At 36.2% G+C, this 27,254-nt stretch overlaps 2 protein-coding genes across 5 annotated transcripts in view; one reads left to right on the plus strand and one right to left on the minus strand.

Moving 5' to 3' along the window:
* Positions 1-1,164: 1,164 nt before the first annotated feature.
* Positions 1,165-7,944, minus strand: LOC121423961 (dynein light chain Tctex-type 5-B-like). Its single transcript, XM_041619512.1, has 4 exons — positions 7,841-7,944; positions 4,844-5,053; positions 3,035-3,245; positions 1,165-1,664 (listed from the first exon to the last, which is right to left on the minus strand). Exons 2-4 carry the CDS (start codon positions 4,960-4,962, stop codon positions 1,461-1,463), a joined length of 534 nt encoding a protein of 177 aa, XP_041475446.1. The 5' UTR covers positions 4,963-5,053; positions 7,841-7,944; the 3' UTR covers positions 1,165-1,460.
* Positions 7,945-11,317: 3,373 nt separating this feature from the next.
* LOC121423563 (ATP-dependent DNA/RNA helicase DHX36-like) overlaps positions 11,318-27,254 on the plus strand; it is a 38,052-nt gene continuing 22,115 nt past the window's right edge. The window contains exons 1-11 of one of the 4 annotated variants that reach the window (XM_041618922.1): positions 11,318-11,422; positions 17,145-17,373; positions 18,291-18,405; positions 19,045-19,214; positions 20,849-21,019; positions 21,574-21,728; positions 22,078-22,179; positions 23,536-23,682; positions 24,089-24,235; positions 24,593-24,695; positions 25,502-25,645. In XM_041618922.1, coding sequence (XP_041474856.1) covers positions 17,173-17,373; positions 18,291-18,405; positions 19,045-19,214; positions 20,849-21,019; positions 21,574-21,728; positions 22,078-22,179; positions 23,536-23,682; positions 24,089-24,235; positions 24,593-24,695; positions 25,502-25,645 — 1,455 coding nt within the window. In that variant the 5' untranslated portion in view covers positions 11,318-11,422; positions 17,145-17,172. Of the gene's footprint in view, positions 11,460-16,574; positions 16,732-17,144; positions 17,374-18,290; positions 18,406-19,044; positions 19,215-20,848; positions 21,020-21,573; positions 21,729-22,077; positions 22,180-23,535; positions 23,683-24,088; positions 24,236-24,592; positions 24,696-25,501; positions 25,646-27,254 lie in introns of those variants that run through there. The other 3 variants (XM_041618920.1, XM_041618921.1, XM_041618923.1) reach the window with 3 other exon arrangements.

Below are 27,254 nucleotides of genomic sequence, written 5' to 3' on the forward strand. Positions count from 1 at the left end.
GTGATTGCTAACTGAGTGTACAATTTATCTAAGCCTTGCCCATCAAGCCGCAGATAGTTTTTGAACTATTTATGACTCAGGGACAGGGTACTATTCCAGGCATTTTTCCCAATTTTGATACAGTGATTGGAACTATCTTTAGTGACATGATGGAGCTTAGACCAATCGCCGGTTCAGGTTTTTATGATGACAGATGTAGTATTATGTTTACCCATGTAAATGGCAGTGCTCAGTCCTCACGAACCATAAAAAATTTGAAATTCGTGCATTTTATATTACATAACATATGGGGGCATCTGCTTGTTTATGACATCATAAATCCAAAACTTTGAATTCTAATAACTTTCTTTAACAGATTTTCCTCAAACCTTTGGCAATATTTTTTATCATTTTTTCTGCTATTTTTACTACAAACTTTTCTTTAGTGTGAACTTCCCCTTTAAACAACATCCACTGCCACATGGAGTGCCCCCTCCTCAAGACATTTTAGAAATTGTGCACTAGTTTTACAGCAGTATATGGACCCAACAAGACCTTCCCTCAATACAAATACATTTTAAAGGTCAAGTCCACCTCAGAAAAATATTGATTTGAATCAATAGAGAAAAATCAGACAAGCACAATGCTGAAAATTTCATCAAAATCGGATGTAAAATAAGAAAGTTATGACATTTCAAAATTTCGCTTATTTTTAACAAAATTGTTATATGAACGAGCCAGTTACATCCAAATGAGAGAGTCGATGATGTCACTCACTCACTATTTCTTTTGTTTTTTATTGTTTGAATTATACAATATTTCAATTTTTACGAATTTGACGATTAGGACCTCCTTGCCTGAAGCACAAAATGTTAAAATAATGGAAGTCCACCTGTTCAGGGAGGAATGAAACTTCATTTCACATGACAATGACGGAAATTCAAAATATTTCATAATTCAAACAATAAAAAACAAAAGAAATAGTGAGTGAGTGACATCATCGACTCTCTCATTTGGATGTAACTGGCTCATTCATATAACTATATTGTTAAAAATAAGTGAAATTTTGAAATGTCATAACTTTCTTATTTTACATCCAATTTTGATGAAATTTTCAGTGTTATGCTTGTTGAACTTTTCTCTTTTTATTCAAATCAAGTTTTTCTTAGGGTGGACTTGTCCTCTAAATGAAGCAGAGATATTGAGAAGGAGGAGTCCGGTTCTTCGTCTTGATCATAGAATAACTCTTGTTCCTTCAGACCATTATTAAAGCTTGGCAAAACAAGGTGTAATTATGTTCAAGGGATTAAGTCATGTCTACGAGCCAGTGAACCAAACATCACACTTTTCTGTAAAAAAGGGAATTGCATTGACACAATACACAGGAGCAGCAGACCCAGAAGGGCTTCAACCCCTCCCCCACACTTATTAAATAAATGCATATTAAAAAACAGTTCTGTGGACCCCGATAACGTAGTTACTTACTCATAGTATACACCATAAACCATCGCTGAGGCAAATAGAGTGCTATTTCTGAACTCAAAGGATGCAGATGTATCATTGGATGCGTCCCAGAGGCAACGGCTGCTGACCCTTAATCCCTGGTCTTTCAGCTGTCCAATGTGAACTAAGACAATGATCTTGTAACGAGGCAGCATCAGGTCCTTCACTTGGGCTTTCAAGTCCTATTTGAATAAAACGAAGTAATCAACAAACACAGACTCAAATCAGAAATGGATTAGATGTGCAAGAACGATTGATAGAGAGGCCCTGAGCATTACACAGACTCAGGTTATGGGATCTACAAGTAGGGCAGTATGCCTTCCTTCCTTCCTTGTAATTAACCGTAAAAAGTCACTAAGTTATGTTTATTCACTTATGATATAATAAATGATGGGGCGAGAATTGAAATAGGCTTGGAGATAATTTATTGGGTACTATTATTATGATGAAGGCATCATTTCACAACTATTCAGGGTATTTCTTGTACAATACTGCAACGATAGCATATCATTAACTGTATGTAATGAGTTTCAGCAATTAAAGGAATTGTTTCAGTATGGAATCGTGGGAAAGCTTGTGAAACCCTGATGTAGACAATAGAAAGCCAGGCCCGTAGCAAGAGTTTCTTGGGAAGGTCACATGCATGTAATTCATCGACATCCTGGAGGACGGGTCTAAGAGGAGGGGTCCTCCTTTCCTTCTGGAAATTTTTTTGCTCCTAAAATCAATTAGGACTAAAATGCAAAATGGTCAACTTTCTGACAAAAAAAATCACTGTCAGGGAACAGTATCTAGGTTTTCCCCCAAAACAGACCATAGAATTTGACATTGGTGAACATGTAGACAAATATGTGTGGCGATCAGTAAACACCACCCCCCAACACACACACTGACAAAAAAATCACTGTAAGGTTTGAGGAGTGTACATATTTTTTCCCAAAATCATAAATTTAATTAAAGTGATTGGTTAACATTGGTTTGACTTTTAAAAAATCTGAGCTAGAAGGTCACACTTGTCACCTGTGTCTGTGATATGTTACAAAAATGAAGCCCAGAAAAAATTGCGTTCGAAAATAATTATTTAGTGCTTCAAAAATTGAAATATAAAGTGACCGGAAACACCATCTTAATTTCATCCCATACACTTATGTGTACTATTTAGGTGTCTATAAGACGCCTATTTACAAAATCGGTGTTTGCCTTGTAGTTTTAGCTTTTCATTCTCAATAATGGTTGTTTTCAGGGATTATTAGTTCTAATACATGCACTTGTACACATGTTTCATCTTGGTTTGAGAAATTTTTAAATCGGCTGCTCACAAGGTTAAAGAATACATTTAATCAGACTTTGGAATTTGGCATTGAAGCCGAGGTAGCTCACTATAGTATGTGGTGCTTGCTAAACCCCCATCCCCCCTCCTCCCTCACCCACACACACACACAACAGAAACTGTAATGGTTTAATTGGAAAAATCGCTATTTAATCATGTTCATAGTTCGCTGTAAGTCAGTATGTCATACAGTAATTCACTGACCCTTCCATTGTAACTTACATCTGAAATAGTCTTGGTCATCTTTTTACACCACTCTGGCTCATATCTCTTATCCTGCAAGTAACCCTCCAAGGTCTCTCTGAGCATGCCCTGGACCGCCCTAACAGGAAACTTCTTGACCGGTCCTAGTTGGTATGTAGGCTCTAGTTTTACTGGTCCATGCCTGGAGCCATCGTGAGGCTCATCAATGAATGATACTGTACTGATAGATCTGAGGGAAAATGTACAAAGGAAATAGAATCAGTAGAAATGGAAGGAGGTGTTTTTTACCAAGTTCAGTATGACTTTAAAGTTGATATAAATATCCAGAAATTTGGTATCCAAGCAAAGCCTACATATTTTATAACCTGCCTATAGACTGGAGCGTTGTGGCCCAGTGGATTAGTCTCCGGACTCTGAAACAGAGGGTCGTGGGTTCGAATCCCAACCATGGCGTAATTTCCTTCAGCAAGAAATTGATCCACAATGTGCTGCACTGAACCCAGGTGAGGTAAATGGGTACCTGGCAGGAATTTATTCCTTGAAACGCAGCGCGCGTAACAGCTACACTGCTAAAGCCAGGATAATTATGCTGCATATACTGTAGAGCGCTTAGAGACTTCTGACAAAGTAAGTATTAAGCGCTATATAAGCAAGTATAATTATTATTATTAAATCACAAAATCCTCTGGCTTCTTAATATCCTCAATTGAAATGCCCCCCAAATAGCCACTTCCATGAGCGTGAAAACTCTGCATGGAAAATGGGCCAATTCGTGTGATGTCACATCCCGGGGGGGCCACTTCCATTCACGAGTGGATACCATGCGCGACCATGGGGTCTCGAAAAGCACCCTAAACACGTAATTTCCATTTTCTGAAAATGCACCCCTTAACAAGTATTGGCGTGTGAAACCCTACCCTTAACAAGTATTGGAAACAAAACGATACTCTTATTGGTAATATTCCCTGAAATGAACCCCTAAACAAGTACAGGAATGTTTTATTGTTACGGGTCCTTCGGTCGTCGGCTTTACCTTATTTGGTTTAGTACGACCCCACCTTCTACACCTCGTGCAAATCGGACTCTAAACACGAAGTTTGGGGGCAAAAAGGACATCCTTTATAAAACATTTTAATTTTGTTTTATCATCCCCGCATATTCGACCCTAAACACGTAATTTTCCTAGCGAAATAGATACCCTTTTTTCATTATTTTGTGTTTTTGACACCCTTATCACGTTACGTACGTAACGTGCCCTATCGTGAAAAAGACATCCTTTTTACGTGTTTTTTTGGTCGCGCATGGTATCCAATCGCCAATGTAAGTGGCCCCCGGGGTCACATCATGCATTTGGTCACTGGCTGTGCACCCCACTGTGCACAGAAAACAATGCAAGAGCTATAGGGAAACTTTGTAATGTGTTTTATAATGGTTGAAAGTTATATAACACGAAACCCTATCTACGATTGTTCATATCATGTATGTACTTCACACTATATAAATAACATTTGCTGACTTAGATTTGTGAGATATGTGTGCTTACGATGGGTTACTTACCCAATTATTGATTTTTTTTCTTGCTGACTGGCAAGATTGCCCGTGCTTACTCCAGATCCATTCGTTATTTTTTTCGCCGTAGCACACGTGGCTGTATGCGAGCTCCATATGCACACCGGTGCATTGTTTACATGGAAGATTTTTTACCAATTTAATTGGCATATCTAACGTCTATCATAAATTTGTTATGAATGTACTGGAATTAAATATGTGGAAAAATTGAGAAACTTTCCTTCCTATAAATTTCTGTAAATTTCTGAAAATACCTACCCAGCGGGTTTGAACCTGGTGCCAAAATCACTACCACTCATGAGAGAGGATGCACTGCCATGGCGTTTCAAGAGCTTGGCTGCCTTGGAGCGAGCTATATCCTGTTTATCTGAAGACATTTTAGGGGTTGAATATGCCCGAGGTTCTCATGAACAACTAAACCCTGCTTTCAAATCGATGACCTCCACATCTGCAGCTCTTTCAAGATATCTAGCAGCATGAAATAAAAATGAAATAGTTTACATTTGTAAATGAAAAAATCAATACTGTTCATTGTGGATCAGGTAACACTATCAGAACTAGAGGTAATAAGTTAAATGGGAAGTTCACCCTGAATAGTTTGTTGTAAAAAGAGCAGAAAATAGAAATATTGGTGAAGCTTTGAGGAAAATCCATTGAAGTTATATGTGACATCGTAAACAAGCACCTGCCCCACACATTATGTTGGGTAATATAAAACACATATATTTCCATATTTTAATGGTTTGTGATGACTTATTCTTATCTTTTTTCAGGAACTGATGTGACATAATTTGTCTCTTGATATACTGAAGATGCAGTATAAAACATTTCTTTCTGAGAAGATGACATTTCATTTACTTTTTACCATATGATATGTCGGAAAGCTGCTTGCATATGAGGTCACAAATCAAATATTCAAAATTATAATAACTTTTTTATTCTGTGATGGGTTTTTCTCATACCTTTGGCAATATTTTATGTGCTATTTTACAATAAACTATTTGTCAGGGTGAACTTCCCTTTAAAGTCCTATTGACATGCACAGAGATGGCCAGAGGAATAGCGAGTCATTTTTTTTTTTTTTTGGGGGGGGGAGGGGGGAACGTTGGTGCATATAGCAAATGGGGAAAAGTAGTGAACAAGCAAAGACAAGTGGAATGCCTCTGGCCGTCTCACCTGCATCACGCGGTTCAATATAGCAGCAGTGCTGACTTTGAATACTACTCTAACTCGCACAAGATGTTCAGTGATACATGGTTCCTCTTATGTCCACTTTTTATGAACTAGACCAATAAACTTAGAGATATGATGGTTATTCAACAAAAAACCCCAACATGGCCAAAGTTCATTGACCTTACATGACCTTTGACCTTGATCATGTGACCTGAAACTCGAACAGGATGTTCAGTGATACTTGATTACTCTTATGTACAAGTTTCATGAATCAGATCCATAAACTTTCAAAGTTATGATGGTAATTCAACAGATACACCCAATTCGGCCAAAGTTCATTGACCTTTGACCTTGGTCATGTGACCTGAAATGTGCACAGGATGTTCAGTGATACTTGATTACTCTAATGTCTAAGTTTAATGAACTAGACCAATAAACTTTCAAAGTATGATGGTAATTCAACAGATACCCCCGATTCGGCCAAAGTTCATTGACCCTAAATGACCTTTGACCTTAATCATGAGACCTGAAACTTGCACAAAATTTTCAGTGATGCTTGATTACTATTATGTCCAAGTTTCATGAATCAGATCCATAAACTTTCAAAGTTATGATGGGAATTCAACAGATATCGCCAATTCGGCCAAAGTTCCTTGACCCTAAATGACCTTTGACCTTGGTCATGTGACGTGAAACTCATGCAGGATGTTCAGTGATACTTGATTAACCTTATGTCCAAGTTTCATGAACTAGGTCCATATATTTTCTAAGTTATGATGACATTTCAAAAACTTAACCACAGGTTAAGATTTCGATGTTGATTCCTCCAACATGGTCCAAGTTCATTGACCCTAAATGACCTTTGACCTTGGTCATGTGACATGAAACTCTAAAAGAATGTTCAGTAATACTTGATTAACCTTATGGCCAAGTTTCATGAACTAGGTCCATATACTTTCTAAGTTATGACGTCATTTCAAAAACTTAACCTCAGGTTAAGATTTGATGTTGACGCCGCCGCCGCCGCCGCCGTCGGAAAAGCGGCGCCTATAGTCTCACTTTGCTTCGCAGGTGAGACAAAAAACAGCAAAACATGTGACTATATTTATAAACACAATTCTAATTTTGTGATAGATTTAACACAATATTCAGAAAATAAACAGATTTCTTCTCCCTTTGCTATCCTTTTTTTTTTGGGGGGGGTGTAGAATATTTGGCTTTAGCTACTGTCCCTCCAGTCTACACCATTATGGAGGTGGCAGCGGTGGGATGGATTTAGGAAAGACTTCCATATGTCCCCTCCACTAATTAAAAAAATACTTCTCCAAAACCCCTTCTTTCATTCTCTTTTTCTTCTTTTTTTTTCTTCTTACTTCCGGTTGGAGCTTGGATTCGAACCTCTCGCTACTGATCTAGGCATCTTCTGTCTGTCGCCTTACTCACTGAGCTAGCAGGAATTGTTGAAAGCCATGGGTTTCATAACGGTTATCAACCGATATTACGACTAGTCTACGGTACTCTCCAAGAGTATTGGGTATTTATTTTTCAGACTAAATAAACCGATGCCATTGGGAATTACACACACTCAAATTTTTGACGGAATAAAGCCATATTTTGGTATGTATCCAACTTTTCCTTCTTAAATCTCATTGGTATTGCATGATATTCCATTATTTAAAGGCCTTATACCGTATCTACTGGAAAAATACAGTTGTTCAAGTTTTATTAGCAGATTAAATGATTTCGTAAATTCATGGACCTATTACCGTCATTAGACCACGGGTATTATGGCCATTTTATATTTGTATGTTAATACTAGTCCGGGATACTACTACTTTCTCATAGTCATAGCCATAACGTAATGCAAGTGTGAGCGACTATTTTATTTTAGCCTAAATCAAAAACATATTCAAACGAGAACGAGAGCATGGAGAGTAGTATTACGAGTCAAAATTCGTGTCAATGAACCAATAACCGACAAACGAACAACCAAAGTCACAAACCAATTATACATACATAATCATTCACATGTTCATTATCACGCAAGATTAATTAATTAAAAATAAGAGAGTAATTACTTACGAGACAGAGTCGTGTACAATTATGTTTGTAATTATGCCTCGCTCTATCGGGCAGGCAATTATACCTCACACACAACAGGTGCGCTAGCTAGAAAATCAGCTTCGCCAATCGCTAGGAAACGATGTACATCGAAGCCCCGCCCATTCATTAAATTTGTAGGCTTGTTTACCAGGAGTATAACGTAAAATTAAATTGACACGTTTTACCTGATGTATAGGCCTAGTGGCCTACTACTGGTAAATTAAAATGATGTTCATATTTTCATAATTTAAGCATGTAGCAGCGCGGATATTCAGTCGTCGTTTCAATCAGCTTTTAGTTTTACACTCCTCGGGACGTACTCCTTTGTTCAAAACAGATTAGTGAGACTCCAGGGGCGCGGCGTCGTGGGGGGGGGAATAGTGCCCTCACTGTTTAAAGCACTGTAAGGTGCTCTTTTTATCGAAGTAAGAATGACCATTTAAAAACATGTTCAGTGCCCCATTCATCTTAAGAGGTTCCGTTTTATGAGTTCACGATCTCGAGTGTACCTTTGCCTTCTTATGCAGCTATATAGCTGTGCCGGCCATTTTCGTATCATACTTTTTTTTTTGCCCCCCCCCCTCGGCCCCACAAAAATAAAATTCGCTGCTACCGATCCCACATGCTATACATTTCAGTAATGCGTTCTGTCGTTTAAAGTATGGTATAAGAAATGCTAATATTGTTATTTTTTCAAAGACATTAACCCTGCCCCTTTTCCCTGTGCCCCCCCCCCCAAAAAAAAAACTTTCAACTTCGCTCCGAGGCCCCTGAAGAACGCATTATGAAATGTTTATTATTTTGCCTTCTATATATAAAAGATAAAAGACTTAGTTTGTTTTATTTTTATTTCTGCGTTCACAATACATTATGTTTGAAATTTAATGATGAACATATTCCGAATGTATACCGTATAGGATTAGGGGATGATATACCTTTCATCATTATCCACATGCATTGTGGATTTTAGGGGTATTCAAGTAATTTCAAACAGTTATTAATAATTTACATGTATATTAATTGTTCATGTGAATCATTTACGATGTATATTGTACTTTTTATCTTTGTGTATTGGTAAAGCCACTGGAAACCGGCCTGTTGCATAAAACTTTTTTCCTGAGAAAAAAACTGGTAAAAACTGAAAACTAAGGTTAGTCTGATTTCTGCCATTGACTTTAACACACAGCAAAAACTCCGGTATAAACAACCTGAGTTTTTTCAGGTAAAATGTTTTATGCAACGGGCCCCTGATTTCTTCGTATGCGTATCCATTGACCAATAAAATAATCTTAAATCTTGAATCTTGTCCTAGCTTAAATATGGTTTGTATATTCATTTCAAAACTTGATATTTTATATCAGCCTATTGAGCAATTTATGTATCTCATCGAACATGCAATGCGAGCGCGAATTTTAAAGCGCGATCGAAAGTTTTATATAGTGGCATGAAAGATTTTTCTTTTATTTTCCAAGTCTTCCCCTCACCTTATTCTATTCACTCGTCTCACTCCTCTTATATTTCTTCTTTTTTTGTTCTTTCTTGTCCATTTTTTTTGCTCCGCCAATGGGGGGGGGGACCACCTGGGGAGCCGTTTCATGAAAGGACTTGTCGGACGTTTTATCCGACAAGTCCCGTTTTATCCGACAGTTACCATAGGAACAGTGCCTCTCAGCCAATCAAAATCATGGAAAGATGTCAGATCTGACAACTTGTCGGATGAAAATATTGATGAAACGCTCCCCTGGACTCTGCATATATATCTCAAAAATTCCCCCTCGCGATTGGAGTCGTGCTTCACTTTTTCGGCATTTCGTTTTGGATTTGAAGGAGAAGTACACCCTGGAGAAAAGTTTGTTGTAAAAATAGTAGGAAAATAATAAAAATATGAGTGAAATTAAGTTTAATTGGGGAACAGAGAGTTCTGGATTTGTGACGTCACAACTGACAGGCAACTGTCCCAGAAGTAACTTATAAAATCCCGGGGGGCCACTTCCATTCACGAGTGGATACCATGCGCGACCATGGGGTCTCGAAAAGCACCCTAAACACGAATTTCCATATTCTGAAAATGCACCCCTTAACAAGTATTGGCGTGTGAAACCCTACCTTTAACAAGTATTGGAAACAAAACGATACTCTTGGCAAATATTCCCTGAAATGAACCCCTAGGCAAGTACAGGAATGTTTTATTGTTACGGGTCCTTCGGTCGTCGGCTTTACCTTATTTGGTTTAGTACGACCCCAGCTTCTACACCTCGCGCAAATCGGACTCTAAACACGAAGTGTTGGGGCAAAAAGGACATCCTTTATAAAACATTTTGTTTTATCATCCCCGCAAATTCGACCCTAAACACGTAATTTTCCTAGCGAAATAGATACCCTTTAAAAAAAAATTATTTTAGTGTTTTTGACACCCTTATCACGTTACGTACGTAACGTACGTGCCCTATCGTGAAAAAGACATCCCTTTTACGCGTTTTTCGGGTATAAAATGCATAAATTTCAATTTTTAATAGTTCGTGATGACTTTATCTTTGTTTTCTTTTTAGGAATGGATGTGATATATATAGACCATGAACCAACAATTGCAAACGAACTTTACTGTAGGACTTTATATACAATGAATTACCGATAAGAATTCGCCAATCTGACTGACATACTTGAAATTCGATAGACAAATAAATGAATGTTTAGTCCATGGCTGTTCGCTTCTCTCATGAATGCTGCACAGAGGGGAGAGAGAGAGAGAGAGAAAAGAGAGAAGGGGGGGGGGGTGATAAAATAGGTTTTGGTCTGATAAATTGCATTGTGGATGTAATTTTTTAAATATTATTGATGCATTCAGTTATCATGGTTATGTATATTGTCTTTTTTTCATGATATCAAATTTCCTTTGTATTGCAATGTAAACTATTCTATTTTTTTATGGACCCCATGGAAGAACAGAGCAACTATGTTAATGCGGGTGTTAATGACCCTGAAATGGACAATCCTTTAGATTTTATCTATTCAACATATTTGCAATTCATTTTGTTTATTATATAATTGATGCCATCTATGTTATTTATTTGTGTTATATATATATCTATGTATTGTGTTTTTAATAAACGGAAAATAAAACAAACAAAAAATATTAAACAATTAAAATTCTTTTTTTTTTCTGAAACCCCGCTCAAACCTTCGGCAATAGGCCCCCTATTTTTTTTAATTATTTCAAGTTCTGCTGACAATTTCACAATCATATTTTTGTCAGTGACTTCCCCTTTCAACTTGAAATCTTCAAGTTTTACACTGAATCATTGTCTAAACTTGGTTTAAAAAAGCAAATTTGAAGATCCTACAAATGCCACTTAACTCCAGCAAATTTTGGATTGGCAATTCCCTATTGGCAATTCCAGCCTGGAATGATTGAGCTTTTGTAAACACTGGTGCGGCTCCAGTATGGTGTTCCATAAATATCATTCATTTTATTTTATGAAGTGCCAGTGTGTTTGACGTACGAACATCGGTCGGTGCGGGCTAAGCTAAGTTAGGATTGGCTTTTATTCAATTTTGATCTTGGTGAGACCGTGAGTTACCTAATCGTTCGCTTAATTTGGTAGGAATTACTTTTTGTGAAATCGTTCCCTGCTTATTTAAGATAAAAGTCGCACAATCCGGGCATGCACTGCAGCGCGGAGGAAAAAAAAGCAGCGGATCGACCTCGCTCGGTCGCTGTCCGATTATGCCAGGGCGCTTGCCGGGTGGCCGAGGGGTGAGGGTAGTAATGCTGGCATGGGCAGGCATGATGATTGTGATTACCTCGAGCAAAGTTCATGCTACCGCTACACTACCCGCTCCACCAGTGGCGTAGGCCTACCTAGGATTTTCCAAAGGGGGGACAAATTCGTCCGCCAAAAAAATTGACAAGCAAAAAAAAAAAAGAAGGTCTTTAAAAACCACAAGTAAACTAAAGCCAAAATTCAAAAAAGGGACATTTTGCACCAGAATTCATTTATTTTCATTCATTTATTTATTTCCATTAAAATACATATATATATACAAGTAAAAATGGAAATATCAAATCGATTAAAACGATACAAAATAGGAAATGTAATATACATAGCATACAAATAATAAAGTACAAGGTATAATACAAAATAATGGAAAGGGTGCATCCGTAAAAGCCAATGAGGCTTGATGAATTGGATGCACCAAAACGCACAACAATCATTATTACATGTATACAGGCTTTGCAATGGACAACGCCCGCACATAGTGTCTCCATCCACCCGCCGGGAGCCAATGCACATACCAGGCAGAATGCAGATCGCACGCAAAAGCCGCTAGCACGTCAAGCATACTAAGACACCCGACGTAGCAACAGTCACACGTGCGATCCACACACCACCATAGAAATATGCAGCCGCTCCCGACGGGTGAACAGTTTCACCTGCGGTTAGCGCCAAACAACGGTCCAAGTATTAAATCCACAGAAAAGCCGGTATAGAACTCTCTGCAATGTATATTATTGATTACCGTTAAACTGAGAAAAGAAAGGGATATAAATAATAACAATTAAACGTATTTACAATTAGGCATCATAAAATGAGAGAAGATGTCTTTTATAGAGCCTCTTAAAGGCATTATTAAAACGTACAGACTGTAAAGAAGAAGGTAAAGTATTCCAAATTTTTGGACCAACATAACGAAGAGAACAATGTAACAAATGTGACGATACTTTCCATTGATGGAACATATTAGAACTTCGTGTATTATAACTGTAGATAGAGCTGTTAAGACTGAATAAAAGTTGGAGGTTAGGAGGCAGTGAATTTGAAAAGAAACGATGCATCAGTGAAGCAATTTGTAATTTGTTGATGTCATATATATTTAAAGTATTGAATTTTTTAAATAAAGGTTGTGAAGGAGCAAGATAAGAAGAGTTTGAACAGAGTCTTAATGCCCTTTTCTGAAGTCTATGTAACTTGGTTAGTTTAGAAGGATGTTTCATTGCCCAGACTGAATTACAGTACATAATGTATGGCAAGATGAAAGCATTGTATAACATAAACAAAATGCGGAGAGGGAGAACAAACCTTAAATGGTTAATTATACCAACACACTGAGAAACCTTTTTTGTGATAAAACATATATGAGAATCCCAAGACAGGTTGTCGTCTAAATGAACACCAAGGTAATTAAACACTGTACATTGTTCTATTCTAATATTGTTGATAGAAATGGAAACATTATTATACATAGGAGTTGATTTTCTACTACTTTTAAATACAATAAATTTGGTTTTCGATATATTTAAAGAAAGTTTATTACAGATCAACCATTCATACACGTATTTCAGATTCAAATTCATTTTTTCCGTCAAAATTTCTAAACTCTTATCAGAGGCAAGAATTGTGGTATCATCTGCAAAAAATGTAAATTTACAGAAAGATGAGCAGTTGCCAAAGTCATTCATGTAAAGGAGAAACAACAGAGGCCCCAAGATAGAGCCTTGGGGCACACCATATAATATAGTTTTATTAGAAGAATTATGAGAATTTATTGATGTATACTGTTTTCTGTCAGACAGATAACTATGAAACCAAGCAAGAGGCAGACCTCTGACGCCGTAAAAACGTAATTTAGCTAACAATATATCATGAGGTATGGTATCGAAGGCTTTCGAAAGATCAATGAAAACACATATTGCATGATTATTGACGTCAACGTAACGTAGTATCTTATCATATAAATCAAGAATTGCAGACCCTGTTGAAAAATCTTTACGAAACCCATATTGGTCAGAACATAATACATTGAAATCATGTAAAAAACTAGAGAGTCTATTAAAAACCAGCCTTTCAAGAATCTTAGAAAATGAAGGTAAAATTGAGATCGGCCGATAATTGTCAATGTTATCTGCATCACCCTTTTTAAACACAGGGATAATTTTTGCGATTTTCATAACAGATGGAAAAACTCCAGTATGCAATGACAAATTGAAAATATGAGTTAATGGAATGAGCAAAGATTTTATTACTGATTTTAAAAGGCGTATGCTAACATTATCATATCCAGAACTGTTCCCATTGTGCATTTTGTTAACGATGACCAAGATTTCATTCATAGTGACTGGCTTGAAATAGAAACTTTGAACAAAGTCCCCTCGCAAAAAAGAAGAAAATGATAAATTAGAAACCGGAATCGAGTCAACAAGATTAGCGCCAACATTTACAAAATGGTTATTAAAAACATTTGCAATCTCCTTTGGGTCATTAATAGAGCAACCATTATAATGAATTGATTGAATAAAGGAATGTTTATTCTTATTTAAAATATTATTAACGACACTCCATGTTTTTCGTAAATCGGATTTTACAGCTCTGAATTTTTCAAAGTAGTATTTTCTTTTCGCACTCCTTTTCATAATGTTAACTTTATTACGATACTGTTTATATTTGCGTTCATTTCCAGGAGATGGATTTAGTTTTAATTTACCATACAACATGTTTTTTAATTTTATAGATTTAATGATATCAGAAGTTATCCAAGGCTTTTTAATTTTAGCACGATTGCTCCTTTTATTCTTAAGAGGAGGCATATGTTTATCACAAAGAAATGTAAACTTAGAGAGAAATATATCATAAGCAGAATTAACGTCTTCTGACTGTAATACCGTATTCCAGTCAACTGTATTCAGATCATTAGTTAAAGAAGTGACAGATGAAGGAGTAATGCTGCGTTGTAAACTCTTGGTATAAAATTCCTCTGCAGACTCAAAAGAAGACGAAATATGAAAAATTGGAAAATGATCACTAATGTCAGAAACACAAATACCAGAGAGAATAGATTCATTTGTTACATTAGTAAAAATGTTATCGAGAAGGGTAGCTGTGCTACCGGATATACGGGTAGGTTTATCAAATAGGGGGAAAAATCCAAAGGAGAAGAACATATTCAAGAAATTATTAACGTTTGAAACGCTTTTAACATTCAAAAGATTCAAATTAAAATCACCCATGATGTAACATGACTTGTGAGTTAATAACGGAGAGTGTAATATTTTTTCGAAGTTACTTATGAAATCGACAATGCTGCTTGAAGGTTTACGATAAACAACTCCGATGACTTTGGTATGAGAAATTTCAACGAATAACGATTCTACACCATCAATATCAAAATCTATATTGTCTAAAATTCGATATTTTAGTTTACTATTTATAAAAAATGCCACTCCTCCACCTTTTCCTGATAAACGAGCCGATTGACAAAATGTATATCCAGGAAGAGAAAATATGTCAGGTTTGTTATTCATCCAAGTTTCAGATATTCCAATCAAGGAGAAAGGATAATTCAAAGACATTAAATATGCACAAATGCTATCAAAATTTTTATATAGACTTCGTGCATTAAAGTGGACGAGACTAAATTGTCTCGTTGAGACAGTACGAATGTTCTTATGAAAAAGATCTTCATTAAAATATTTACAGTGTGTATTTTGAACAAAGACAAAGTCACAGTCATCTTCTTCTTCTTCAGTTATAGGCGAAAAATCTCTCTCATTAAGTTGATTGATGATATCTAACGTGTCCATGTAAGAAGGAAAAATCACTAACAACTAAATTTCAAGTCTGAGATGGTTCTACGTACCAAGACGTTCAATGTCGGAGGCATTCCTTATTGACACCTTCTGGCCAGTTTTGGTGAGCGAGAAGATCCTACCATCGTTAGACCATGTGTATTTCGTGTTCGGATGCTTCATAGCTTTGGAGAAAAGGTCCTGTCGACGAGATGTGAGATCCTCTCTAATAACTATACCAGAGTTTTTTAACCTAGACTTCGAGCTATACATGAGTTGACGGGCGTTATATCTTGAGAACTTTACTATGATTGGTTTCGGACGATGTTCAGACATAGCAGACGATGTTGAGGACTGGTTGGTAGGTTGATTTCCAAACCTGGAGCGGATGCGATGACTCCTATCGATGTCACGAGTGTCAATGGCAACGTTGATCCTTTTAGCTATGTCTAAGACAAGGTTATCAGTATTTTCATTAACTCTTTCTTTCACGCCATAGATCCGTAGACACTGCCTTCTTGTGTATTGCTCCTGGTCTTCAATCAGTGATTCCATATCTGCAATCCTTTTTTTCAAAGAGTCAGAAGAGGCTGATAAGCAAGCTATTTTCTCTTCGGTCTTCTTCATATCCAGTTGAAATGACCGATGAAGTTCATTTGCAATCTTTTCGTAGATTGTTGTGTATATCGCGTCAACGATCTCCTTGACTACAGTTGGGGAGCGTAAGGCAATAATCACTTTGTTAGTTAAATCACTCTTCATACCATCCGGCGAATTTGAATTTGAAAGCGTTGATAGGGTTGGGTAAGCAGCCGAATTGCCCTCCGAATCGTCGTAATCACTGATACAAACTTCCCCCGAAGCTCCGGTTAGCGGTTGATAGGGATTGTCGACCACAGTCTTCTTTTTTGTAGCAGCTTTCCTTTTCCCTGTAGTACTGTTAGGCATGATGTCCAAATGGCAGAGAAAATAATCCAAAAACTGATTAAGGGAGTATAGTATTCGACGGCGAATTCTCAAGACCTTTGAAATGATCGAAATGATGACTTAAAAAGCAATATTAATCCAGAAAATTCCGAGCTAAAACAAAATCGTATCCTGTGCGCGTCCGTTGCTAAAACATATTCATATAAGAATTGACAAGCAAAAAAAAATTGTCATGGAACAGTTTTGACTCGTCAGGGGGGACAGGGATATTTCCCTTGCACGTGTTGTGATTCGTCATTCTGCCCCCCTTTGGTACGCTAATGCGCTCCACCTACCCGAACTTCGAGACCGTGAACTTGATCTGATATTCCGAGTGACAAAGGTGCGATTTTATGGGGGAAAATATGAAATTCATGCAACATCACGATCTTTAAAAACAATTAAAACTAGGCATAATATTCTTAATCTTACTTTACACAAAGTTTCACTTCTTTTATATGTTTCTATCATTCTCAAAATTGGTGATTTAGAGCCAACATTTAAGTTCCTCACACATATAAATAATTTGCTGCCGATTTCTATACATCGCATGCGGATGCGATATGCGCGAGGTACCGGGTCCGTTCCGAGCTCGGACCCTCTTTCTGTTGATCCAATAATATGTTGCTTTAATTATTTTACACAGAAATTTGAATTTTTGATGATTTGTGGGTATTTTCAACTTCCAAGTTCTTTCCATGTTAGCATTCTTAATCATAATGTTGTTGATATTTAACTTCATTTCTTTATTTCTAGACCACTAAGAGCCCAACACACACTTGTGATGTCTGACAGAGGAAGAGGAGGACCAAGAGGGCGTGGCTATGGAGGTAGAGGACGAGGTGGGGGTGGAGGACGAGGCGGAGGAGGACGAGGAGGAAGAGGAAGAGGAGGGCCACATCCACCTGGTCTGACAGGCAGAGAGATAGGGATGTGGTATGCTCAGAGAGGTCGGGGCAATAAACAAAGACGAGAGCTGAGAGAGGTAATAAGCATGCAGACTATGGCCCGTATTCTGAAGTCGGGCTTAACTTAAACTCAGGTTTAAAGTTGTGGTTTAAGTATGGAAAGACAAAAGTATCAACATTTTTATTAAGTTGTATGTTTCTTATGTTTACTGTGCTATTTCCTGATTCATCGATGGTGAAGACAATCACTTATTTATACTTCCTACACAATATTATTGTAAATGATTTGAGAGCCAAATGAGCTGAAGTGTGATGTCTCTACTGTTAGTGATTATGTAACAATTGGCTGTCCATACTTAAACCACAACTTTAAACCTGAGTTTAGGTTAAACCTGACTTCAGAATACGGGCCTAAGTGTTTACAGTCCCTTCCAATTTAGGATTTGTGAATGGAATTTGATTTACTGGCCCAGATTAAAAAAGATGTTTATATTGTCGTCGAGATCAAAACCTCTGTATACTATTAGTGAATGGAAACACTGGAAATACATACACGTTTATTGACTAAATTGCTTTATTTCGTGATTTAAGAATAAGAATGTAAATTCATCAATAAAATCAGCATAATTTGCATGAATAGGGAAAAGTGCTTTGTACTTTGCTATATGAAAGTCTCAGACTTTGGAGAAACATTGATTTGAGAGAAATAGATGATACATTATGGTCTTAAAATCATGTTCAATGTCTTAGTGTAATCTCTATCTTTGGAATTCAAAAATCTTTGAAAAATTCTTGAAATTATTCCCTGAAATTTTCCTTGAAAACCATAAATACTTATGGAAGCTCCTGAAACAATAAATGGAAGTTGAGTGCAAAGCATGCAAAAATTGCTTTTAAGTCTAAATCTGGCTGCCAGTTTGCACTCATGTCCACACTTCTAAAGTTCTCTTATGATTTGAATGCTACTTATTCTCTGTTTATTTATTTTGTGTAGAGAGGGACTGTGAGCCTGAATGATGAACAGGAGAGGCAGATCAAACGAATGCTTCGTGAGGTAGAAGGTCTCAGAGAAAATACACCTCAATCTAATGCCCAGCCACAGCCTAAAAGTAAGATGGAAAAGTCTGTGAAATCCCCAATACAATTATGCGCATCGCCCATGTGTATATGTTTACATTATGTTAATATTTTTAAAAATATATTTTAATGTTTGCTTCCTTGCCATTTTTCTTGGTAATTGTATTATTGTACCATTTGTGTATTTCTCATGTAGAAATTTGCAAATCAAATTTTCAAAGTTCAAAAGTTCAAGAAATGCATGTTTCCTACAGAACAGATAGAAAAATTAGATGAATGGGTCAGTCAAAAATTATAAGGAAATGGCAGCTATGCATTCTCAGTGTTGTGATCATCTTATCCATAAAAAGCAATTCTAACTAAGGCAATATTTTGTGTAATAATTTATCTCATACAAGGCTCGTAGCCAGTGTTGAATCTGTTTACAATAGTACGAATTTGCCTAATTATTTACCTCTATTATAAATATATGTGTGCAAGATGATTTTGAAATTGAATCGGGTGATTCAGATAAAATGCCTAAAAAAAGTTATTTCCTATTGTCCTACATGTAGTAGAGATCTATATCTTTAATCTCAATACAACTGTTTTTTCATTAACAAATATTTGCCTTGAATTTGTAAACTATGAAGCTTCTAACAATCAGTTTATTTTCTTTTCTTGAAAATAAGTGATGAGACCGGCAGATGTTGTGTGTCAAAACTTCTATGGCCATGGACTGATGCAAGATCCCAATCTAGACCAACAGCTGCAAGAAGATATGATCAAGAAGGAAAAAAGTGAACAGTACAGGAAAATGCAGACCTTCAGACAAAAACTTCCCTCATTTAAAATGAAAGATGTAAGTTTGTTTGTTTTCCTCTTATTTTGTTAAATATTTGTTGTTGATTGATTTATTAATCTATTGTTATTTTGTTTCACCTGCATAGCAGAGTGAGACTATAGGCGCCGCTTTTCCGGCGGCGGCGTTAACACTAAATCTTAACCTAGGGTTAAGTTTTTGAAATGACAGCATAACTTAGAAAGTATATGGACCTAGCTCATGAAACTTGGCCATAAGTTTAATCAAGTATTACTTAACATCCTGCTTAAGTTTCACGTCACATGACCAAGGCCAAGGTCATTTAGAGTCAATGAACTTTGGCCAAATTCGAGGTATCTGTTTAATTTCCATCATAACTTTGAAAGTTTATGGATTTGATTCATGAAACTTGGACATAATATTAATCAAGTACCACTTAACATCCTGTGCAAGTTTCAGGTCACATGATTAAGGTCAAAGGTCATTTAGGGTCAATGAACTTTGGCTAAATTGGGGTATTTGTTGAATTACCATCATAACTTTAAAGTTTATGGATCTGATTTATGAAACTTGGCCATAAGAGTCATCAAGTATCTTTGAACATCGCGTCCAAGTTTCAGGTCACATGACCAAGGTCAAATGTGAGTTAAGGTCATTGAACTTTGGCCATATTGGTGATATTTGTTGAATTGCCATCATATCTCTTAAAGTGTATTGGTCTAGTTCATAAAACATGGACATAAGAGTAACCAAGTATCACTGAACATCTTGTGCAAGTTTCAGGTCACATGACTAAAGTCAACGTCATTTAAGGTCATTGAACTTTCGCCATTTTAAAGAGGTAATTATTAGATTGCTGTCATAACTTTCAAAGTTTATAGATATAGTGTATAAAATGTTGATATAGGGGTAATCAAGTATCACTGACAAGTTTTAGGTCACATGATCAAGGTCAAATGTCAATGAACGTAGTATTGTATCATATGAATTTTTTTGTGAATAATTATCATATAGTAGTTTTCAAAGTCAGCACTGCTGCTATATTGAATCGCGTGATGGAGGTGAGACAGCCAGAGGCATTCCACTTGTTATAATAGTGTAATTATTATATATTTTCCTGTTACTCTACTATATTTCATTTTGTTGTTATTGGTGATACTTAACTAGCTTGGGTAGTCATTTTTTAGCACTACTTGATTGATTCTGACATTCATTTTTTTTCCATAAGCGTCTGCACATAACCTTGTAAACAAACATCTCTGAAATGATAGAAGTTGATTCATTTCATGACATTGATTATGTTAGAAATCAACTCTTAACTTCCATCATTTGCCTGTCTCTGTTTTTATTTTCCTTTGATTTCTATTATTAACTATTATGTGGAAGCATTGTGGTGTAGCAGTTCAAAGTGTCATGCGTTGGAATCCCTTTGGCAAGGCTTCAATCCACACTTTGCCACTCTCCACCCAGGTGAAAGCCTATGTAGTATGCCTAGCAATTGAGTATTGGAACTCTTGTTGGAATGCTCCCCAGGGAGTGGAGAAAGTGCATACATTGTGTGCGGGCATGTCAGGATTCTAATGACCGGGGTGATAACAATTGCAATGTAAAGCACTTAGAAATAATGTGTAATAAGCACTATATGAATGTAACTTTTGTTATTTCCCCTCCAGGAGTTATTATCTCTCATCAGAAGCAACCAGGTTGTAGTTATCAGTGGAGAGACAGGGTGCGGGAAAACTACCCAAGTTCCACAGTTTATCCTGGATGACTACATCAACAGAGGTCAAGGGTCAACATGCCGTGTCATCTGCACGCAACCAAGAAGGATAAGTGCAATTACAGTAAGTTAATATACAGTTGAATCTTTCTCTGGGGTAATAAGTTTTATCACCATCTTGTACAGTCAAATCTGTGTTTGCAGCCATTTGTATATAGTGAATACCTATCTTAAGTGTCCATCTAAAGTGTTTCCATTTGATAGGTTTAGGTGTAAAGAAAGCTGTTTATATAGCTGTCTATAAAGAACTCCTCTTTCCAGTGACCACTTTTTCTCTTTCCTTTGGGTGGCCTTGATAGATGGGTTTGACAGCAGTTTTCTGTTTGCATTGACAGTTAGAAAATTTTGAAGGACTCAAAGTTGTATTGACTCGTGTTTTTATGCCACCATACAGATGTTATCTCATTATTGATTTTATATGTCTACTAATCGGATATGAAATTAGTTTAGCTCAGTTCTCGTAACAATGACGCGGGCTTTCCCTTTGAGGAAAAAAAAATCACATGGGGCAATATGCATTAGGGTTGCACCGATGAGGATAATATCACATTATCTTGACATTGATTCTGGTCTATGTGAATTGAAAAAAGTTTCTCGCTATCTTTCTCCCATTTCCAGGTTGCTGAGAGAGTTGCAGCTGAGAGAGCTGAGAGGTGTGGTCGTGATAACAGCGTTGGGTATCAGATACGACTTGAGAACGCCTTCCCACGCCCACAGGGATGTATCCTATACTGCACAACAGGCATACTTCTCAAGTGGCTCGAAGGAGACAAGTTAGTTCCTCACTTTTACAAAGACTTACATCAGGAGTTTTCAATAAGCGACCCATGCTAACCAATATGTTAAATGAACAAACTAACCATTGGTCTGAAATTCTGGAACTTCCAGACTACTAGCTACAAGGTATAAAGCTTTGTAGGGTGCATATGATTGGATGATTTATAATGGTTTACATAAATTTAAAAGTTTGTGGGCCAATTAAGAAGCTTCATATTACACCCCCCCAACAAAAAACAAAAAAACTTGGGGGTTCCATCCCCTCAACTCCCACTAAGGGCTCTCTTACAAATGACTAAAGACACTAATTGATGTTATTTCCTAATTTGTCTTTTCCCTTCACAGGTATTTGAAGAGTGTTAGTCATATTGTATTGGATGAAGTCCACGAGAGAGATCTACTTTGTGATTTTCTGCTCATCATCCTCAAGGAGCTTCTACCAAAGAGGTAAAGAAATCTGGGTCACCCCAGGGGGTGATTCACTGAAGTGCAAATCATTTTTATGTGACATGAAATTGATTAGAGGATTATTATTATTTTTTGCCCACTCCTGAAAAAATTGATTTTAGCAATTAGTGACTTGCTCCTAACAGTGCAATCTATAAATGATGACATTTATTTTTGTGAGTGCAATCTATAAATGATGACATTTATTTTTGTGAGTGCAATCTATAAATGATGACATTTATTTTTGTGAGTGCAATCTATAAATGATGACATTTATTTTTGTGAGTGCAATCTATAAATGATGACATTTATTTTTGTGAGTGCAATCTATAAATGATGACATTTATTTTTGTGAGTGCAATCTATAAATGATGACATTTATTTTTGTGAGTGCAATCTATAAATGATGACATTTATTTTTGTGAGTGCAATCTATAAATGATGACATTTATTTTTGTGAGATGCATCTTTGGGTTTTATTATATATGAAATATTCTCAAATCCCATTTTAACAAAATCAGAGGAATTCATGACTAATTCCAAAGTGTTCATGACATTGTGCAGAAATAACAAGAGTTCGATATTTTTTGCATGACTTTTATTACAGAAAGTTGTGAATTCTCAGAAGACTAAATCCCATATGTGTTGATTTTGTTGTCAATAGCTCTCCAAGACTTCAAAGAAAAAAGTCATGTAATAATAGCAATATTACCATGTTCGGAATTGTGGCATGAATTTGTTGATATAGAATGTTTTGAATCTTGAATCCTGTTAAATTGCAGACAAAAAAAAATGCTGAAGATTTCAATTTTCATCCTGTATAAAATAAAGACAAGACAAGATTTATTTGAAAAAATGAAAATGAAAATCCATATTTTATTGTTCGCAATAGACATGAAATGAAATATTTGCTTTGCCCAATTGATCCGAAATCCGAAAATTTGCTTTGCCCAATTGATTGTGGGCCCGGCAGCCGCTGTGCAGCGCCAGATCGACAAGGCTCTATCCCTTTAATCGTTGAATGCCAAACAGGGTAGCAGCAACTCCCATCTTTAAACGTCTTTTGGTCTGACGCGGCCGGGGTTTGAATCCCCGACCTCCTGGTTGTGAGACGGACGCTCTACCAACTGAGCCAACACACCGGTGCTATTCTCTGTTGACCCCTGCTTAGAGTCATAAGATGAATATATTTCAGGGCTGATGGATGATTAATTGCAGAAAAGAAAAATCAGTGAATGTTTAAATCATCAGCTTGTATGATTTGAGAATATCTGTCTAAATGAAGCTGCATGTAAGTTTGGAACTTCTTTGCCATTTCAGATTATTTTTCTGTAATTATCATTTTTTTTTATCTAGGAGTGACCTGAAATTGATATTAATGAGTGCTACTCTGAGAGCGGAATTGTTCTCCGACTACTTTAACAAAGCCCCTATGATCAACATTCCTGGATTTACATTCGGTGTCACAGAATACTACCTTGAAGATATTCTAGAAATGACTAGGTATGTATCAAGTCATATTCAGTTTAACCCTTAGATTGCTGTGGGCCCATATGTTTTGGTTCCATGTGATATGTCTACAGTCTACTGAGATATCACTGTGACGCTGCATGATTTGTTTCTGTAGCATCTGGCACGCCTTTGGTGACTAAATTTGTGACATCTGAGTATGTGGATCTGAAGTAACAGCATTCTTGCGTGTTGGATAGAGAAATCATTCAAAACTTGATTTCATGTATGAATCCAATACAAACTGTTCAAAACTTTGAATTTCCATGAATTTGTCATTTGGCAAAATATTTCAATTAAATTGATTCATGCCATTCATGATAATTTCAGATGGAAATGTCCCTTTGGCTTAATTATTTTATCATTGTTTATTCTTGCTCTTTGACTTTCCAATAACCAGGTATCAACCTCCAAGACCAAAAACAACTCGCAATGAACCGGTATGGGTGAAGTACAAGAAAGGAAAGAAGACTCGGGAGGAAGAGATGGAGAAAGAAGAACAGGATCGCAAGAAGTTCAACGAGTACCTTGAGTCTATGAGGGGAACGTAAGAAAAATTGTAATAATCGTATTGTCTGTTGGTGTAATAATTGTGATGCAGTACATTTGAGTATATTGGTGCACCTAGCACAAGACTTATCAAATGATTTGGCACAACAATGTAAGTACTAGAGATGCCTGCATTACCACTAGCATAAAAAATTCAAATCTGTGCATTATTTGATTTATTAAATAAGTTGACAGTGTTAAAATTTGACAAGAATAATTGCAAATTGAACAATTATATTTGGACAGTCAAAATTGCTCTCGCTTACTCTCACTCTCACTTGCTGTCACCATCTCCTCACTGAACCATCCCTTCTCTCTCTCTCTCACTCTCTCACACATACATGCATGCCCTTAGGTACTCCCAACAAGTGGTGGATTGTCTTTCTTACATGAATCATGATGTCATAGATCTCGACCTCACTGCTGAACTACTTCGATACATCTCGCTCCAGAAACCAGTGAGTATTCCTCAATAATAATGAAGATGATGATAATAATGATAATGATAATAATAGTGATAATGATAATGATAATAACAATAATAATGATAATGATAATTAGAATAATAATAATAATAATAGTAATTAAATAATAATGATGATAATAATAAAAATAATAAAAAAAATAATGATAATGATAATGATGATGATAATAATGATGATAATAATGACAATGATAATAATAATAATGACAATAATAATAATGATGATGATAATTATAATAATGATATTATTATTATTATTCATGTAGCCCCTATATTTTGCAACAGTATATCTAAGAGCTTTACAGATATGTTATTACACATATCAGATCCTGGCATGCCCGCAGCAGTGTATGCACTTTCTTTACTTCCTGGGGAGCATTCAAAAAAGTCTCCAAACTCGATTCAACACACTTTCTCCCTGATTACAAGGCAAGAATAAGAACTACCACATTACAAGAATTCATGTGTATGTGAACAATTTGGAATATTCGTATTGGTATTCATACACATTTAGCCTATTACAATAAGGTTATGTTACAATTAATTGGCATATTAATTGTAATTGTAAAGTCTATTTCAAACTGTGTTTTAATTGTCCCCAATTATCACCTTATCAATCTTTTTCTCCTGAATGGGATATATCTGTATTTCTACTAGGCTTAGATAAAATCATTAGGCTTCATGAAAAACATACTTCTCAAACCCTTTTCTTAAGTGAAAGTTTTTTTTAATCATTTCAGCCACTCAATTAATTAACATTTCTCTTATATTTCTATTCAGGACGGTGCCATTCTTGTCTTTCTGCCTGGATGGGATCAAATCAGTAAACTCCATGACAAACTAACATCTCAAACTCTCTTCTCAAGTGACAGGTTTGTCATCATTCCTCTGCATTCCATGATGCCTACCCTCAACCAGAAACAGGTTAGTGCTACCAAAAGAAGGATTTTAAGAATTTAAATGGAAATTGCTCAGAATATCATGCAAATATTGCACAGGTGTGTGTGTGTTAGAAGTGCTTAAGTGCATTCAAGGATATTTACAATGTTGCAACAGAAGCCTCATGCTTTTATACAACATTGTAATCACCTGACAGGCCTGCATCACCACTAATTTAAACCTGTGCATCATTTGTTGTATTGATTGGGTTTACAGTGTGAAGGTACATGTATGTACCTGTACATAATTCATCTTTATTAGCCATAAAAGTGAACATCAGATCATTGACAATACATCAAAACAGACTTAACAAAGTCAGAAAATCCACAATGGCAGGGTAAACAAAACTTGGTGTCTAAGAAATAATACAGAACAATAGATAGCATAGAGACAGAAGGAAAAAAAGGGAAAAAAGAAAAGAAAGAAATAAAGGGAGAGAGAAAAAAGGAAAGATAACAAGAAAGGAGGAACACATTCAAGAAAGAGCTAGGTAACAAACTCCCTTACTGACATGACTATAAAAGTGTATCCAAAAACTGTATTGTGCAATCATTTCCATTTTAGAGTACCAAAGTATGACCTTAAATTTTCCTTCTTGCATTTCAACTTAAATATTTATGTTAGGTATGGTGAAAACCCACCAACATTGCATTCTAGATTAAAGTGATTGGTTAACATTGGTTTGACTTTTAAAAAATCTGAGCTAGAAGGTCACACTTGTCACCTGTGTCTGTGATATGTTCCAAAAACGAAGCCCAGAAAAAATTGCGTTCGAAAATGATTATTTAGTGCTTCAAAACTTGAAATATAAAGTGACCGGAAACACCATCTTGATTTCATCCCATACACTTATGTGTACTATTCAGGTGTCTATAAGACGCCTATTTACACAATCAGGGTTTGCCTTGTAGTTTTAGCTTTTCATTCTCAATAATGGTTGTTTTCAGGGTTTATTAGTTCTAATACATGCACTTGTACACATGTTTCATCTTGGTTTGATAATTTTTTAAATCGGCTGCTCACAAAGTTAAACAATACCTTTAATCAGTCCATGATGGCCCAAGATTTGGCCTTATTAATACAAAATTATCCCCACTGTGCATTGATCTGGTTCATACATGTTTAATGTTTGCAAGCAGGCCAATAAATACTGGTTAAAGATAAATACCAGTTGTGGTAACGATCTCAAAATTAGTATAAACAGAATCCAATAAAATGACCACCAAAGTGTTTGTATGTATAAATAAAAAATATGTGCCAGTTGGGTCTGAAAAAAAAGCAAAATAAGCATGGCATTCCATAAAATGTTTTTTCCTAGCAATATTAATACACTGCGCCACACATTCCTTTTTGTGTTAGTTATCAGAATCATCTGTTTTCAGCTAATAGTTAATGATTTCTCAAAGATGAGTTGCTTTCAATGTACCAGATCTAGATTTATGATAATATGGTGGTAATTAACCTCGAATTTTAAAAGCTTTCTCATGAAATGATTGTTTGCTGCAATTACTTTCTTTTTCCTTTAAGAAGGTAATCATGCAGATACTTTGGGGCTCCCTGTCAGATCTTGGGACTGAAATTCCCAGTCTGGTAA

Source organism: Lytechinus variegatus, chromosome 11, assembly GCF_018143015.1.
Source record: "Lytechinus variegatus isolate NC3 chromosome 11, Lvar_3.0, whole genome shotgun sequence".
Lineage (NCBI taxonomy): Eukaryota > Metazoa > Echinodermata > Echinoidea > Temnopleuroida > Toxopneustidae > Lytechinus > Lytechinus variegatus.

What these genes read in the sequence shown, in the direction of transcription:
- LOC121423961 (XM_041619512.1), bottom strand. Translation starts at nt 4,962, where the DNA reads ATGTCTTCAGATAAACAGGATATAGCTCGCTCCAAGGCAGCCAAGCTC. An exon ending in ACCAGGTTCAAACCCGCTGG is followed by an intron (nt 3,246 to 4,843) that starts GTAGGTATTTTC and finishes ATTTTCCCTCAG; the next exon opens with ATCTATCAGTACAGTATCAT. An exon ending in TGACCAAGACTATTTCAGAT is followed by an intron (nt 1,665 to 3,034) that starts GTAAGTTACAAT and finishes TTATTCAAATAG; the next exon opens with GACTTGAAAGCCCAAGTGAA.